This window comes from Equus asinus, chromosome 4 (genome assembly GCF_041296235.1).
Source record: "Equus asinus isolate D_3611 breed Donkey chromosome 4, EquAss-T2T_v2, whole genome shotgun sequence".
In the NCBI taxonomy this organism is placed as follows: Eukaryota; Metazoa; Chordata; class Mammalia; order Perissodactyla; family Equidae; genus Equus; species Equus asinus.
In genome coordinates, this window is record NC_091793.1 from 54,188,731 (window position 1) to 54,206,095 (window position 17,365).

At 34.7% G+C, this 17,365-nt stretch overlaps 1 protein-coding gene across 15 annotated transcripts in view; it reads left to right on the forward strand.

Moving 5' to 3' along the window:
* NAP1L1 (nucleosome assembly protein 1 like 1) overlaps positions 1 to 10,311 on the forward strand; it is a 30,509-nt gene extending 20,198 nt beyond the window's left edge. For 4 of the 15 annotated variants that reach the window (XR_011502707.1, XR_011502705.1, XR_011502709.1 and 1 more), the window contains 12 exons: positions 1,100 to 1,241; positions 1,488 to 1,568; positions 2,292 to 2,420; positions 3,874 to 3,945; positions 4,763 to 4,902; positions 5,359 to 5,504; positions 5,599 to 5,618; positions 7,266 to 7,388; positions 7,811 to 7,840; positions 8,075 to 8,400; positions 9,431 to 9,502; positions 10,186 to 10,311. Coding sequence is in view for 10 of the 15 variants with exons in the window: in XM_044747791.2 (XP_044603726.1) it covers positions 1,100 to 1,241; positions 1,488 to 1,568; positions 2,292 to 2,420; positions 3,874 to 3,945; positions 4,763 to 4,902; positions 5,359 to 5,504; positions 5,599 to 5,618; positions 7,266 to 7,388; positions 7,811 to 7,840; positions 8,350 to 8,400; positions 9,431 to 9,466 (970 nt within the window). In the remaining 5 variants the exon portion in view is untranslated. Of the gene's footprint in view, positions 1 to 1,099; positions 1,242 to 1,487; positions 1,569 to 2,291; positions 2,421 to 3,873; positions 3,946 to 4,762; positions 4,903 to 5,358; positions 5,505 to 5,598; positions 5,619 to 7,265; positions 7,389 to 7,810; positions 7,841 to 8,074; positions 8,401 to 8,993; positions 9,036 to 9,430; positions 9,503 to 10,185 lie in introns of those variants that run through there. The other 11 variants (XM_044747791.2, XM_044747778.2, XM_044747809.2 and 8 more) reach the window with 4 other exon arrangements.
* The last annotated feature ends 7,054 nt before the right edge of the window (positions 10,312 to 17,365 follow it).

The window sequence follows — 17,365 nt, forward strand, 5'->3', positions numbered from 1 at the left end:
GCAGCTCGTCCTGTGCCAGGTAGGCACCTTTCAGTCTTACTCAGCAGTTGCTCATGGGGGGGCGGGGTGTATATGAGTGTGCCTGAAATAGTTGTTTCCTTCTTAAAGTTTCTAGGGTTGATGTTTTTTGAGATGCGAAGTAGGGGGGAGGCCAGCAGCCCAGCAGCCCGGTATTTCACCACCTTGACAGAACATTAAACTTTTAATTGTAAGAAATAAAAAGTTGATATCTTTAGGCATTTGTTTTTTACTTCTGATTATCTTAACTAAATTAATGGTTAAGAGAATTTGATTTAAAACAATCTGTCTACAGCAGGAAATTCTAACCTAGATTCTGGATCTGTTGCACAGATTCCCTGAAGTTAGGTAAATTTCGAATATGAACATTTTTTCGGTGGTAGAGGGGTTCGTAAGTTTAGTCATTCTTCAAGGAGCTCAAAAGCTAGGTGTGTATATATAACCTTTAAATCTATGCCCTCTAGTGAATTGTATGATATGTAAATTATATCTCAATAAAGCTGTTATTTAAAAAATCCATGTTCCCTCTTCATATCACATTCTTATTTAATACAATTTCAAATTCAATTTAAATGCAAAGACTAAAATAGAAAACAGTGGTGTAGGATACCATTCTTTTTCCCCATATGCATATGCTCCCCTCCTTTCCCCTAATAATAACTAGTACAGGTGGGCTATCCATATTTTTTAAAAAATCAGGTTATCATTGTTGTTCTTAGAGTTAGGATAGTCATTCCATAGCTTTTTAACTTTATCTTAAAAGTTAAAAGCTACATTTTATAGCTGAGATGCCAACACTGACAAGTTTAATGCTGAATTTGATTACAATGAAAGATTTAGAGTTGTTGATATGGTTTACGTTTTCTTATCAATTTACTGTACCTGGTTTAATTTCCACTTTTAAAAAGTTTTATAGTTGAGATCCATGTATTTCTATCTCTTGAATTTTAATTACTTAGAGTATACCTTTTACTTCAAATAGGAAACCTGTCATTCACTAACTTTGATACTTTCAGTATGATTAAAGTGTGACTTGTGTTTCACTGTGATGCTATGTAACTGGTGCTTTCTAACCTTTCAGCTTGCCTAGAGTAGTTAAAAGACGAGTGAATGCTCTCAAAAACCTACAAGTTAAATGTGCACAGATAGAAGCCAAATTCTATGAGGAAGTTCATGATCTTGAAAGAAAGTATGCTGTTCTCTATCAGCCTCTATTTGATAAGGTAATGATTTCTTCTACTTTGATTTATTTGTCTAAAATTTGAGAACATGATAAAGCTCTGGAAATATAAACAAACTTTCTTCTGACTTCTCAACAAAATGGTTATGAGGTATTTGGGAAAACTATCAGTAATAGCAATTCAAGTTGTGGTACGTGTTAATTAAATCCTTAATGAGAAACAGCTGGATTTTAGCTTGGCTGCTAAGAGTTTTTATGCTTCCCTTTTTTTTCCCCTAAATCATTTTAGCGGTTTGAGATTATTAATGCAATTTATGAACCTACGGAAGAAGAATGTGAGTGGAAACCAGATGAGGAAGATGAAATTTCGGTTGGTAACAACTTTAGTGTATTTTTATACCTTGGAGATATTTTCTTTATTGTGAGATGGATAATGAGCACAGATGAGCCACTGTTCAACCTAGCACCATTTGTACCCAAATTCACTTTCTTCTTAAATTTTTATAATACTTAAAGTTTATAGATTTTTATAAACTTTTCTTTTGAACTTCGTGATGAAATTCAAAGGATTGTTACCATTTTTCAAGTGAAGAAATGGAGGCCTTTAAGTGACTTGCCCATAACTAATAAATGGCAGAGTTGTGACACAAATCCAGTGCTCTGTTACATGACCTTGTTTCTCCAGCATTGCTGTTTTATTATTGGTTGATTAAAGGAATATAATATTTTGATTGAGAACACGAAGGGATGAAGCATTGGATAGGTTTATATTTCTTTTGCTTTTCCTGTTTGCTATGCTTGAAAGTTTTTATTTTTCATGAAGTTAAATTTTTTTTTTCCTAAAACTGTTTGCTCTGCAGCTCCTGGTCCCAGGAGGGTATGGTAATAGCAGTATTTATAGAAGTAAGGTTTTGTATGGGTAACAGTAGTGCTTACACAGTTGGACTAGAACTTCTTTGGCTGATAGTTATAATTAGTGATTGAGGGTTTATTTGTTTCCATAATTCTACCACTGCGTGTAAGTTAAGGGGATGTAAGACTTTATTAAGAGATTAATGTAGGTATTCAATAATGTATGCTGTCATTTATCAAGGAGGAACTGAAAGAAAAGGCCAAGATTGAAGATGAGAAAAAGGATGAAGAAAAAGAAGACCCCAAGGGAATTCCTGAATTTTGGTTGACTGTTTTTAAGAATGTTGACTTGCTCAGTGATATGGTTCAGGTAATTTTATTCATTAAAAACATGAGTTTACCTCAAAGGGTAAACTCTTCAAATTTAAATGGTCATAATGACTAGTCTCTTCATTATTGACCTTCATAGAATGATTGCTTTCTTTTGATACAGCTGTTTTTTGTAGAGGGCAAATTGCAGCTTTGATTAATGCAGTCACTTAAATTGTAATTCATTTTCAAAACTTTGATAATGAAATTGTCCCTTTGACTATTGCCCATCTTCATCTGGTGCTTTCTCGTAGCGCAGTGCCTTCTGTCTTTAGATGCTTAGTATGGAGGTAGGATGGGAGAGACTTAAAGTTTCCGTTGTCTTACTCAAAAGACCTTTTGAGTCTGAAGCAAGTGTTCCAAAGGACATGTGCATTTTTTTTTTTTTTTTACAATTGGCACCTGAGGTAACAGCTGTTGCCAATCTTCTTTTTTTTTCATTCGTCTCAAAGCCCCCCAGTACATAGTTGTATATTCTAGTTGTGAGTGCCTCTGGTTTTGCTGTGTGGGATGCCACCTCAGCGTGACTTAATGAGCAGAAACCCTGGGCCACCAAAGTGGAGTGAGTGAACTTAACCACTCGGCCATGGGACTGGCCCTGAAACATTTGTATTTTTAAAAAAATACTGTAAAGATCTAGGGGCCCTGCCTGGTGGCACAGCGGTTAAGTTTGCATGTTATGCTTCGGCAGCTGGGGTTTGCCGTTTGGATCCCGAGTGCTGACCTATGCACTCTTGTCAAGCCATGCTTTGCAGGCGTCCCACATAGAAAGTAGAGGAAGATGGGCATGAATATTTGCTCAGGGCCAGTGTTCCTCAGCAAAAAGAGGAAGATTGGCAGCAGATGTTAGCTCAGGGCTAACCTAACTCCAAAAAGAAAATACTATGCAGATCTTTAACTCTTACTATGTCACCTTCTCTGGGAAACTGCCCCTCCTAATCAGGTTCATTGCTTGAGCCACTACCATCTGCTTTGTAGTTCTTGTTGCCTTATATCGTGATTGTTGGAAGTTAACGTCAAGAAAAAGAAAGGCATCTCAGAATGATGACTGCTCATTGCATTTCTACTCTAGCCAAGTAGGAAAGGATCAATCAGAAGGAAAGGAACAAGCAGCAGCTGGGAAAAGGCAGCAGTTAAAATCAGGAAGCATTGTTAAAGCAAACATCCCTTATTTAGACTTGGTTTTGTACTTTTCAGCTCATTCAGTCTATGTAATGATGTAGTTCTCTGTTTAGTCACTTTTTTCCTGCCAACGGCAATAGAAGTAAGTAGAACTAAGTACATTAGCTTCGGTATAAGCCATAAACTGGGAAGTAAGTCTTAGGGTTCATAATCATTACATAAAACTTCACTGTAAAATGTTTTAGTCAGCTAAGTGTTTATTGTCCAGTAACAGAACACTAATCCTAAAATGCCATGTTAGATACTCATTTTAATTTTTTTTTAATTTGAAGGAACATGATGAACCTATTCTGAAGCACTTGAAAGATATTAAAGTGAAGTTCTCAGATGCTGGCCAACCTATGGTAAACGAACTCTGAAATATTTTGAATTTTGTAACATTGGATGTTTACAGATAGAGGGGCTTTCTAAAAAACAGGTGGCATTCAAAGATTAGAGATGAGGGTAAAAAATTAGAACCAATACTTGGTACTCTTAATTGTTGGTAGGAAATAAATGTTTGGGTATTGACAATTGTGATGCAGTATTTATTCCTTGTCCTCCCTCTGAGCATAAACTATTGTCGAAATATAGTGAATCCTTGATCCTGAAATAAAAATGGATAAAGTAATAGCAAGGGAACATGAATAAGAAAATGCTTATTCTGTATTAAAAGGCATGTGTCTGGGAATTACATAAAACAGATGTTAGAGGGACCCTGCTTCTCATTATGAAATATCAGCCAACAGCTTCTCCCCAAAACCAGTAGTTTTATGTAAAGCATGGGCAAAGCTATAGGCCATAGATTCTTATATTGCATGTAATAAGGTTGGGCCTTTTCTCTGTCAGGCTCAGGTTCTGTTCTAAGATTTAAAGTCCTGTCTGAGAGGATGGAGGGAGGAGGGGCACTTGGTCAGTTCACTTAGGTATGCCTAACCTATTTTGTTAACCTGTTAACTAAATAGCAGTGTAAGCTAAAGTAGTGTAAGTTTTGTTCAGTTTATTTTGTGCCGCATTTTGCTTTTAACATAATTTGGAATTTATCTGACCCTTTGCCAGAGTAGGAAAAACATTATCACTTAGAATTTTATATGTTTATAAAGAAATCAGAGATTAAGCTTTATTGAAATTTATAGTGTGGGAATTTAATTAGTTTTTATTCTTTTTTAAATTTTTTTAAAGAGCTTTGTCTTAGAATTTCACTTTGAACCCAATGAATATTTCACAAATGAAGTGCTGACAAAGACATATAGGATGAGGTCAGAGCCAGATGATTCTGATCCCTTTTCTTTTGATGGACCAGAAATTATGGGTTGTACAGGGTGAGTTTAATTTTACTTTAACGGAATGTTATATCTGTTTCTGTTTTACTTATGGTTTTTGATATTTGGTATTTCCTAGTGTGTGTGCTTCGTATGTACATACATAAGTACATAATTCGTTTATCTGCACACATTTCAGTAAAATGTTTTCTGAGAAGATCTTATCCCTTTTCCTAGAATTCTCCTTGGCCCATAGACTATTGCAGATATTTCTGCAAAGGAGTGCACGTTTAAATTTATTATATTGTGAGTTTTTGATAATTGTTAAAGATATTTATTGAAAAGTTTTGTTTAGAAATAAAATTTTTCTTTTTATGCTGCTACGGAAAGCATTTGAACCAATCTTTTCCTCAAATGTGAAGTAAAGTATAACATTAGAAAAATCTTACCTCTCCTATCAATTGAAAGTAATGTGATAATTGTGATACAAGATTTTTTGTTTGTTTGTTTTGGAAGGTGCCAGATAGACTGGAAAAAAGGAAAGAATGTCACTTTGAAAACCATTAAGAAGAAGCAGAAACACAAGGGACGTGGGACAGTTCGTACTGTGACCAAAACAGTTTCCAATGACTCTTTCTTTAATTTTTTTGCCCCTCCTGAAGGTAAACAGTGCTTTAGTTTGGGTATTAATGATTATTTTATTGTAAGCTTTGTTTAATTTTTTATTCACTTGGATTTCTCTTCTCAATTTTGCAGTTCCTGAGAGCGGAGATCTGGTAAGCTGAATTGTCACTTGTTGAATGTTTACTATATGAAATTAAAGGACTGGTTCACAAAAGCAGGGAGCGTGATAGTTGCTAGCATTTTGTTCTGAGGCTTGGAAATGCGTGGGAAAGACCTTCATGTATTTGAAGAACTGTTCCATTCAGAATGTCTATGGTGCTTGCACTGAGAAATGCTGAAAGGCCTAAGGATTTTCTTTTCTCTTAAGACTTGCAGATACTGCTGTGAGGAATTCAAGTTTTCAAGACTATATGTAGTTTTCTTCTTTGTTGAAACTAGAGTATTTTAAGTCATTTATGCTATTTACTAAACTCCCTCTAACCATGTTATGGCTAGAACTCTTTCTGTGTTTGTTATTCCAATGGAAGTATGGTTTCATTTATGTGGCCGTATAACTAGGAACTGTGAAATGTGCCTGGCATATAGCCTGGAATGAGGAACAACCTCAGAGAAGGCAGGGTAAGCTAGGTATGTTATGAATTTGGTTTTCTGTTGGCCACATTTTTGAATTAAATGAGGTAGTTTAAATAGTTTTATTACATATATGGAATTAGAAATTATGTGTATTTGAATACTTTTGAATTGAAATAGATTTAACTAAGGCACTTATACCAGATCTGCAGAAGGAAAGTAGTATTTTGGCCTGAAAAAGTAAAGGCTGGCTTGGCTTAGTGTTTTTTATAGGACAGAAATGGGAAATATAAAACAACGCGTGAGGTTTAGGTAAAAAGAACTACTTAGGAGCATTAAGATAGAGTTTCATGCTCTTTTCATGTCAGTGAATGGGATAGAGTTTGTGTTCAAGTGTGTTTTTTTTTTAAGTCTGTTACCAAGTATTGATGGTAACAAAACAGTCTTTGATAGTTATGAATAGAACACCTCCACCTGTGATTAGAATTCTTTCCTTCAAAGTCTGCCCCCCCCCGCGCCCTTTGTGTTTCTTGTTGTTTTATTAGAGAGGATTATATTGATGAATCAAAATAAACATTCATGGAATTTACAGAATGTTTACTCATTGTTTAGTATCGTAGGACCTAAATGGGATTGCTTAAATTTTGAATAGTGTTAGCACCATTTCTATGCTTTGCTTTGCCATTAAATAGAAATCCTTGATTGACTAAGTCACTTTTATTCAAGTAGGACTGTTTCCTCATTTGGCATTCTACAGCTGCTTGGGTACTGTCTTTTAGGAATTATGAAGTGATCCTCTGTGGTATTTTATTATGTGCCATGTAGTTAATATTATTTATGAAAGCCTGAGATGCTTTGGTACTATTTGTTCCTTTGGAGTTTTCAATAATTAACATTTTAAGGGAAAATTGCTGTCGTATAACTAAGTTGCTTTTTTATCTTTCTTTTAAGCCAGAAAAAACTAAGCAATTACCAGTTCTAATTTTTATTTCCCAAAGTTTCTTTGAGTATACACACTGGCCTGCTAACTTATTTTCTGTTTATTAAAAACCTTTTGTAAACCCAGGGCATAGGTAGATGACTATTTGATCACCCGCCTAAGCTAATTTAAAAATGACTGAAAGTTAAAAGCGAAATTGAGAGTTTCTTCATATGATTTTAACGTGAGTTTCATATATGCCAAATTAAATATTAAAGCTATTAAATTTTGTGCTTTTTTTCTTAAACAGGATGATGATGCTGAAGCTATCCTTGCTGCAGACTTTGAAATTGGTCACTTTTTACGTGAGCGTATAATCCCAAGATCAGTGTTATACTTTACTGGAGAAGCTATTGAAGATGATGACGACGATGTGAGTCTGAGTCCTTCAGTGGGATCAGTTGGTGAGGGTGTGATGGCCCTGATGAGAGGTTTAATGACTGCATGTAACTCTGTAAAGCAAGGGAGAATAATTCAAAATTAGGATAATTTTAAATAAGTTCTCTTCGGATTTTTGGGTTCATTTATTGTAGTTTTTATTTTTCTGCTAATAGGAAGATACTTTATTCATGCTTGTACTGTATTCTTTATTTTAATTTTTTAAATTGTCAAATTTAGATTATGGCTCTGAGGTGAGTGATTCCTGCATCTGTTGTCCTTAATTTCTAATCAGTCACCTCAGGGAAAGTATTTTTCCTCTTTTTAGATATTGGTGGAAACAGGGATGGATGTAACTAATGCTATTCTCAAATGTTTATTAATTTCATTCAAACTTGTCCTTTTTTCCCTTTTTAGTATGATGAAGAAGGTGAAGAAGCGGATGAGGTAATGTTTACCAAATGAGCAAATAATTCTCTGTTTAACATTGAGAAGCAAATTGAATGACTTATGTATTCCTTTGCTATAATCATTTTTCTGTGATATGGGATAAAAATGTTTTTGGAAAAAAATATGATTTTAGAATTCTACAGCCAAACAATGTATGTATAAGGTTTCAATAAATAAATTGCAAAACTCAGAACATTTTTTTTTATTTCAAATAATTCTGTTCTGCTGCAGGGTTATCAGCTCTTTGAAGAAGTCAAAAGCTGCAGTAAACTTTTTCAACGTTGGCTGCAGTAAATCTTTTCAATAAAAGCTGTCTGGATGTCTCAAGTTGTGTTGGGAAATTTTTCATATTAAAGCTTTCAAATTAAATTGCATGGTCACCAAACTCTGTAATCATGACAATCTGTTGACCTATAGAGTAACTTGTATTAAGTTCTTCCTACGTTATGAGCCATTTCTTCCTACTGTGTACCTACTTCATGGATGCATTTTGAACTTTAATATAGGAAGGGGAAGAAGAAGGAGATGAGGAAAATGATCCAGACTATGACTCAAAGGTGAGCAAAATTAGTGCTATTTTCTGTTAAATTTAAGACAGGTTAAATAAGAGTTGGTGTTTCTAGATGTAAAGTTTGTTTTTCTCCACTAAATAGATATTTTAATCCCCTGTGGCATTTCAACAGTACATGTAATTTCAATGCACCTTTTCTAAGAAACTTTTGTTTTTGGTTTTAACCTTGTATTTTTCGTAGTTTCAGGCTTAGTAAACCCTAGGATTCGATTTTAATAGCATGTTGTCTTGGTTTTGTTTTTTTTTTTTAAACAGTTTGTAGAAGCATTTTAAATTACTTTTTGCTTGTGTTGTTAGGTGGTTTTCCGTCCAAAGGAACCTTATAAACAAAGATCAGTTTTTAAATCATCTGAATGCAGGAGTGCTCAGGAATAGGAGAGTAATGTTTGTTCGATTCTCCCAGCCACCTCTTTTCTCCATCTCTGAGAGTCGCAGTCCGTTATTCCTGGGAATTTGTCCTATCATGGTAGTAAAGCCCTTTATCTCCCAAAATACATAGTACATGATCAGGATTCATTTGAAACTTCTGGTTTCTCTTTAATGCATTCATTCATTTGCTGAATGCTGTAAAATATCCAGAAGAATTTTAACCTAGTGAGCAGGTAAGAAGAGAGGGTGGTTATCAAATTATATTCTCTAACAGGTGTGAATTACTCTTAACAGCTAAATATGAGTGGAATTATTGTTTTTGAATAACACATCTCTAAAGAGGCAAAAATAATTGGTAATGTAACTAACATAAGTTGCTCGATTATTTTATTTTTTAAGATGGTGGCTTAGTGTGTTTCATTTTATGGAGTTCCTTCTACAATTTAAAATTTGAGCTTTATTTTAGCATTAATGTGACTAAGCTAATATTTGAATAAAGAATTTGCTGTCATTGCTATACCATTTCTTTGGCAAAAATTTTGACAGAACCGTAAGATAATATGATAATTAGGATAGTTAATTACTATTGAAAAATTAACTGAAGCAGGTAGAAAAAGATAGATTGACTTGTTGTTTTCCTTTAACAGAAGGATCAAAATCCAGCAGAGTGCAAGCAGCAGTGAAGCAGGATGTATGTGGCCTTGAGGATAACCTGCACTGTAATAGCCTAAACACAACTATTATTTACTTACAGCCTTATGTTTTTGTATTTCCTTGGTAGACAGTAATTTTTTTTAAAAGAAAGGAACTGATATTTTAAAGACCAATTTGTTCTACCTAGCATTTTAACTATAATTTTTCTGCCGGATATGTTGAATGCACCAATTCTCTCATGCATGTTCATTCATTGCTACATAGTTTGGTTCTTCTGGAGTATTTTTATCACGTAACTATTAGATTACGGTTAGGAAAATGAGCAGAACAGTTAAATGAAACATTTTTTGTCTTGCTAATTTTTTTCCTGAAGAACCAAAGTATTTTTTCAGCCAATAGTTGAATGAGTTTGTTTGCCTGCACTAGCTGTGCCTTTCATTACTTTGTTAGAGAAATGCAGCGACTTATACTAAGACCGTTCATCATTTAAAAAACAGAAACAAAATTTGTCAGGACAAGTGTATGGTTAAGAATTTCCAGTATGACCACACCCAGTAACTTAGCTTGTTATTGGATTTTTGTATTTTAGGTGACATAGTTAATTACAAAGAAATCTAATTCATAGTATGGTTATTGGTTACCACAGGGAGGTGAATAAAACCTAGTATTTTCAGAAGTTAAGCCTCATTATTTTAACTGTACTTTTAAACTTAACCTCCATTAACTAAGCATCTTTTCTTTGTGGTAGGGTCTTCTGCTTCCCTGGAAAGGATGAATTTACATCATTTGACAAGCCTATTTCAAGTTTTTTGTTGTTGGTTGTTTGTTTGCTTGCTTTTGTTTTTGCAGCCTAAAATAAAAATGTCAAATATAATTTTAGTTCTCACAAAATAATGTCTTAATTTTGTACTAATTTAGGTAGAAACAGAGGCCTAGCTTGAATTAAGCGTTGTACCCTATTTTACCATATTATTGAAGAAAAGGGTGCCAACTTTGGAAGAGGTACTTCATCTGCTAATAAGAAAGAATCTTAAATGATGTTTTTAAAAAGAAAGATTGAAAAGTTAAATTTCGTTTCCTTTGGTTAGTACTAGAGAGAAGACCCCAAGCCTCTGTGCTTAATTCCAGTTCTTATTGCTTAAAGTATGTCATTTACCCATGCTTCTGTTTGCTATGTATTAAAATGGGTAGAACTGTTTACTTAACTACCTCACAGATGTGTTAAGGCATATTGGTTAAATTTTATGAAATGTTTATCAGTCTCATTAAGAGCTCAAAAATTTGGACCTATTTGTACCACAAGTATGATATTCAACATTTTATTCATACCAGGGTTTGATAATTAAACTGGAAAACAGGTTAAGTACCTCTGTTCTGGATCTGGTCAGGCAATACTCTTGCAGATCTTCATGTGGCTCCTTGTTTTAATAGAAGTGGATAGATGAGTAGCTACTCCAAAAGGTCCAAGGATTGTTTTCAGATATTTTAGTTATGACCATATTTTAGTAAATAATACAGAGGTCATGGGACTAAAGTAGAAATAAGACCATTTTTAGGGGAAAAAATGCCATTAAATTTGAGACTGTAGAGCCACATTTAAAATACCTCAGGCTAATTACTGTTAATTTTTTGTGATGAGCTTAAAAGCTTTGACAGTGAAGTGGACTAATTGGATTGTAATTAGAAGACAGCCCAGAGTTCTTGCTCTTAATAAAATTACATTTGGTTCATTTTCAGAGGTGATAGAGCTTTCTTTTTGAAAATTTAGTGTTAAGGTTTTGGAACATGAACACAGTTCGTTATTTGTATAGTACTATCCCTTCCTCTCCTGAGATTTTAATTAACTACTGGAAATCCTTAACCAATTGCAATAGTTGGTAGGAAAAAAATGCCATGGAAACACCTTATGTTTTTCCTCTTTATTTTCAAAACAATTTTGGTTGCTTTGATTAGACATTCTGTGCTGATTTTTTTTGGGGGGGGTACCCATAGCTCATCTGAACGCAGCTTTTTCTGAACTTAAAAAATTTTAATCTAAAGATAGAATCCCATTTTCAGTGAACTTAAAGAAATAGAAAAACCTCAACTTCTTTTTCATTCCTTTAGGACATAGCTATTGCCAAAGTGAAGGGGTAGATACTATTTCGTCTTGTTATATAAGGGGAATGCGGTTTGCAAAGGAATTGGTTTCTTAATAAAGTTGGAGTTTCAAGGGATATCAGTGTTCATCTGTGCCATCTCTCCAGTTCCCAAATGGTTCTATCCCATTCTAGAAATTTGAAATATGTAATTTGAATCCTTAATAAAATTTGCATTTAATTTTATAAAATGTACTGGTGATATTCTGGGTAGTTTTTTTAAAAAATATGAATATATATACTTTTTTTGAAAGAGCAGAGAGTAGAGATGTTTAGAGTAGGCTATTCTGTGCTTAGGCCACAATGGCCTGTAAATTTGCATAGTTTCAAGAGCAACCTCCCAAGCCCTGCTGAGTGGAGTTCATTGTTGGAAGACTAGGAAGAAAGGGATTCCACAGGTCTGCAGGTTTTACTCTGTAACTACAGACGTTTTTGAGACTTTGCATTTTGTCTTTACACTTTCAGTTTATAGGCTCCTTTGGCCCAGGCACTGACTACCAGGAAGTTCTCTCATTTTTTCTCTCTAGAAATGGTAAAATCCCATATAATCACCTATAAAGTAATACTTTGAAAAAATATTTTTCTGACTGTCATTTTATGGTCATTCAAATATGGTAAGTGAACAGAGAACAACATTTCCATAAATTGATTAGTTTTTAGTTTAACTTGAATGTCTCAAAGTTTATGTAATTTCTCAGAATTATTTTACCTTGTTCACTGAAGCAGTATCACTATTTCTGTGACATAAAAATGTTAATTGTGTGGAATTGGCTTATGGAATAGTACTTAAGAAAAATGGGATTCTACCTCTATTTCTTTTTTAGATCATTTAATAATAAATAAACCTGAAAAGGAGACGTTAGCTTTGATAGAAATATTTTCATTATTCTGTGAATAGGTTAATGATACTGATTGGTGTATGATAAAGCTCCTAAGATAACTGAATTAACTGTTTATATTACTGCTGCTTGTAAGACAGTATGAATTTGTGGGTTTATCTGAGTTGTAGGCTATTCTCATTATTAAAAATAAAATTTTGAATTATTTGTGAAAACCTTATTGTACCATGCAGAAATATTAAACTTTTTATTCTTTGAATGCTTGGTTTCAGGGCTTGGTTTAGAATTTGAGTCGATTTTTTATGGGTTAGTCTTATAAAAATTTTAGTCGTTGTATTTTTGACTATTTACATCCAGACAAATGTTATTTTAAATGTACAAAAGAAACGGATAGTTTAGAAGAAGCATACATTCTTTGTAGGAACCTTAGGAAAGAGAAATCATGCTGATTAAGTTTTTTTCCCCTCAATCTTCTGCACTGTATATATACTTAGTAATTGTGAACTGGATTTTGTTTGAAAGTATTTATTCATAGTTTAGGTAATTTGCTGCTTAAAGCACTAAGTCTGCAAAAGCTGAAAAGTAAATGTAAATGATAACAGTAAAATTAACTGAGATTAACTTACAGATATATAGTAGTGATTTTGTTTATTGATTTAAAAATCCAGATATTAGAATATAACTTGGATTAAAAGCCAAGTTCTTGGACTGATTAAGGATCACTTACGTGATTTCAGAGAAATGGAAACATCTTTGTTGGAGTGTGAAATTACTTTATTTAAGGATAAGTATTTATCCATGAGAAATTTTAATTGATGTATTTAGTTAATTATATTTAAAAAAATACAATACGCTTTGTATCTTGTGTTTCTTCCATTTGATCTTACATGGTACTTTTAGGTTTTTCAGTAAAAAAAAAAAGTATTACCTGATTTCCTTAAGTATAAAATAAATAAGAACTGGAACATAACAATTTAGAAATAATAAATTGCCAGCAGGAAATAAGTCATTAACTTAATTGCTTAATTTTCATATGAAAATTGAGAGTCTTAGCTTTAGTAGATCTCTTGAGTTTTATTATTTTGAAACTCAGGGTAAAATGTCGCTTAAAATAAAAGCAATACTTTTTAGCTCATGTATTTTAGACTTCTTAAAAACAAGGAGGAGGAACTGGGGATAAGTGATCAAAAATGCAAGTGCCAGAAGTTGATAGATCACTTATCAAGAGTTAGTGGTATTAATATTCATAATTTGATCATTTGTAATGAAGTTTGGCATTTGTGACTCTGATAAACTCTTCATGGAATGGTAAAATAGTTACTGCCAGAATACTCAAAACTTGTATGAGAGCTTTTAGCTGGGATTTCAAGGATGAGTAGGAATTTGTGTAGTGAGGGATGGAGCATCTGAGCAGAGAACAGTTCAGGTGAAGTACTGGAGGAAATAAACAGTTGAAGGTCCTTAAATAGGACAGTGCAGGGCACATTGACAGCATTGAAGAGTGGATGGAAATACAAGGGGCCAAGCTGTGGAAGACTTAGCCATACAACTCCTTTTAAAGGGCTTAAAACACTGAAAACCACCTGTTTAAGGTATTTCAAGTGAGGGTGAGTCTTCCATGAACATAATTTTTAAAGTAAGACGTGATAGACTGAGTCAGCCATTTGAAAGTAAGAACATTTGAGTTAGAGCTAGATCTAAAGTGGGCTAGCCTGTCAAAGTAAGGGGTGAATTTTTTTTTTCCTTTTTAAAATAATGAGTCGATTATCTGCAGTGAATCTTTCAAGTTCCATTGGTTTTTGAGGGGAAGGCTTTATTGATATTGCAACTTTTCTCTTAACTCTGAAATTAATAATACTTGGAAGAATTCCTGTATATTCTTAAATCACTATTGATTTTGCTACATAGCTATGTATTATGTATGCATACATGCTTTTTTCTAAACCATTTGACATAGTTGACAAACGGCAGACATCATGCCTTTTTACCCCCTAAGTACTGTATTTTCTCAGTACAAGGGTAGTCTTAGAGAATCACAGGGCAGTTAATCAAAATCAGGAAATTTTAGTGTGCAGTCAGGATTCATTATGATGATTAAATTATCAAAAATTTGAGCAGTGGTATCCTTTTAAAGCTGGTTTCACATGCTTTTGGTGTTGAGCACTTAACTACTTTATAGCTCAAAAGGATTTTCTGGGCTCAGTTTATGCTTTTGTGTCTCAGCCCTGAAATTGGCTCTTTCTCTAAGGATCCCTTTTAACGGAGAATGGTATTTAGAAACCAAGTCTAGGTGGTGGGTGTGTTTGTCCTGGGATGTCCTTGTTTCTAGGCCTTTTCAGGTGACATACTTAGGAAGTGTATTAAAAGAATGTATACTGGATACTTCAAAGTTAATCTAACACAGTAGAATTTTTCCTAGCCTTACCCCAGTGCATATTTGTCATTACTTCAAATAGGTAGAGTTAGTGGCTGATACAGTTGGAAATTGTAGGTGAGGTTGCTCTATAGGAATAAGAAGCCATGATTTGTCTTGTGAGAGATTGTGGTGCTTGGAACAAGTACTTGGAGAGTGTTTAGAATTTGATATATACATAATGAGCATTCAGTAAATATGAGTCCTAAACGTAAGAAAACCTAGACTTTGTGGTTGAAAGTCAACTTGTAAATTGATATCAGGAGTTAATTTCAGAACTAGTTGAAGATTTTTTGTTGTGTTTTGTTTTTTTGTTGTCTCTAAAGGCAGAATGGCTCCTGGCTAAGATGTGCCCCAGTTGGTGTACAGAAGAACACAGAGACTATGACTGGATGATAAATATAAACCTCTGCCCCTATTTTAAAGGCTTTTGATGTTTGTTGAAAGTCATTGCTTTAAAACTAAATGAAGTCTCATTGTATTTAGGTATCTCATGCTCCAAAACACCCCTGTTGTCATGTTACTCAGCCCGCCCTCTCCATGCCTAACATTTACCTGGAGCCCTGGACATAGAGGATGGGCAGTCTAGGGGTGGACAGTGAGACAGGTGTCTGTCTTGAGATCATATGTGGTTTTAGACTTGAATTAGGCCGATCAATTTGAGTTTCAAAATTCGAGGCTGGATTTATTTTTGCTGTTAGCTAGCTTGGTGAGTGGACAGAGAACATTCAGAGCAACTTGGCCATCAGCGACCCAGCCCATCTAACCTTCATTGGTATTATGTTTCAGCTCTGCTTGGCTGCCTTTTAATTGTCCTTCCTGCCACTGGTCTTTTGTGCATATATCTTATTAGTTCAACGTAGTCTCCTTTTCATCAAATTAATATCTGCTCTCTCTGGTTTTGCAGTTCTGAACTGGTTCTGCCAGTTCAAGAGTGCTCTAAGGATGCTTGCTTCCTATTGGAGTTCCTAACTTCAGTACTGGGCCTGGAAGATGGTGGATGTACAGCAAGTTTTTGTATATGTAGATCAATTGGGATTTATCTAGACTCCTTCCAGTATACCAGCCATAATACTGTATGGGGCCACGTAGCAAGTTAAATGATTGATTCAATCTCATAAGTCAATCAAGATACTCCAAAGTGTTTTGGAGATGTCATATTCCTACATACTGAGTGACTTATATTGAAACAATAATAAAACAAAGCTGAACTGTGTATACTGTTCTGTAAACTCAGTGGGACTATGAGAATGTGGAGAAGGTATCAGTAGTTGTTGCAGTTACCTAGTACTGCATAACAGAACTGCTCTCAACATTGACAAGACTTATTTTGCAGACTCTGCTTGGGTGGTTCATTTCTGCTTTACTAATCATCAGCAGGGGCAGCTTTTGAAGAATAAGGACTGGAACCGTCCGAAGGCTCTGCATGCATGGGTAGTTGATGCTGACTAAAATCTCAGCTCGCATGTGGCTAGAACTCTACCTAAGGTAGACGTTGCCTCACAGCACCGTGGCTGGGGTCGAAGAGTTAGGCAAAAGTCGCATGCTTTTTTTTTTGAGGTAGATTAGCCCTGAGCTAACTACTGCCAGTCCTCCTCTTTGCTGAGGAAGACTGACCCTAAGCTAATAGCCATGCCCATCTTCCTCTACTTTATATGTGGGACGCCTACCACAGTGTGGCTTTTGCCAAGCAGTGCCTTGTCCGCACCCGGGATCCAAACCGGCCAACCCTGGGCCCCCGAGAAGTGGAACGTGCAAACTTAACCACTGCGCCACCCGGCCAGCCCCAGTTGCATCCTCTTTATGACCTAGTCGGGGAAGTCATCACTTTGTACTCTTGAGTCAGCTGCAAACCTACCCAAGTTTAATGGGAGGGGACTACATCTTGCTCGAGGAGCGATGAGGCTTTGGAAAAGTGAGAGGAGCTGGGATGTTGTAGTGGTCACAAGTTGTTTTTTGGAAAATGCAGTTGTCTGCAATACTGTTGATAAAGTGAGAGCTACAATAGTTTTCCAAAATGATCAGAAATGTCAAGAAAGGTTAAATTATGCCTGTTTATGGAGAAAAAAGATGTATCATACAGGAATCTTTTATCATTTGAATTTATCTGGACAATTGAGATTCCCACATATACACATGTTTTTATGATTCAGAATGAACTAATTATCAAGCTTGATTAGTAAAGCAACCTTAAATGGTAAGTATAAGATAACCAGTAAATACAGATATTTTTTCAAAGGTTGGGTGTAATATACAGTGAAGAAAACTTCATTGCTGTACTGCTTGTCTTTTAAACTAGATGAGACTTTGCTTTTATAGCATTAGAAATCTTAATCAGCATTTTTGAAAGACCCAAATGTGTATTAAACATTTAAAATAATTGAATAGTGCTTTATTTTATCTTCCTACTTGAGGATGATAATTACTCTCTCTTTATATGTAAGGATGGTGGTTAAGTCTCTAACAAGGCCATCCAGTTGATCTGTGCCGGAGCTGGTATTAGGTGTCACCTTGCTTGGCCTCTGCCTCTGCCACCAG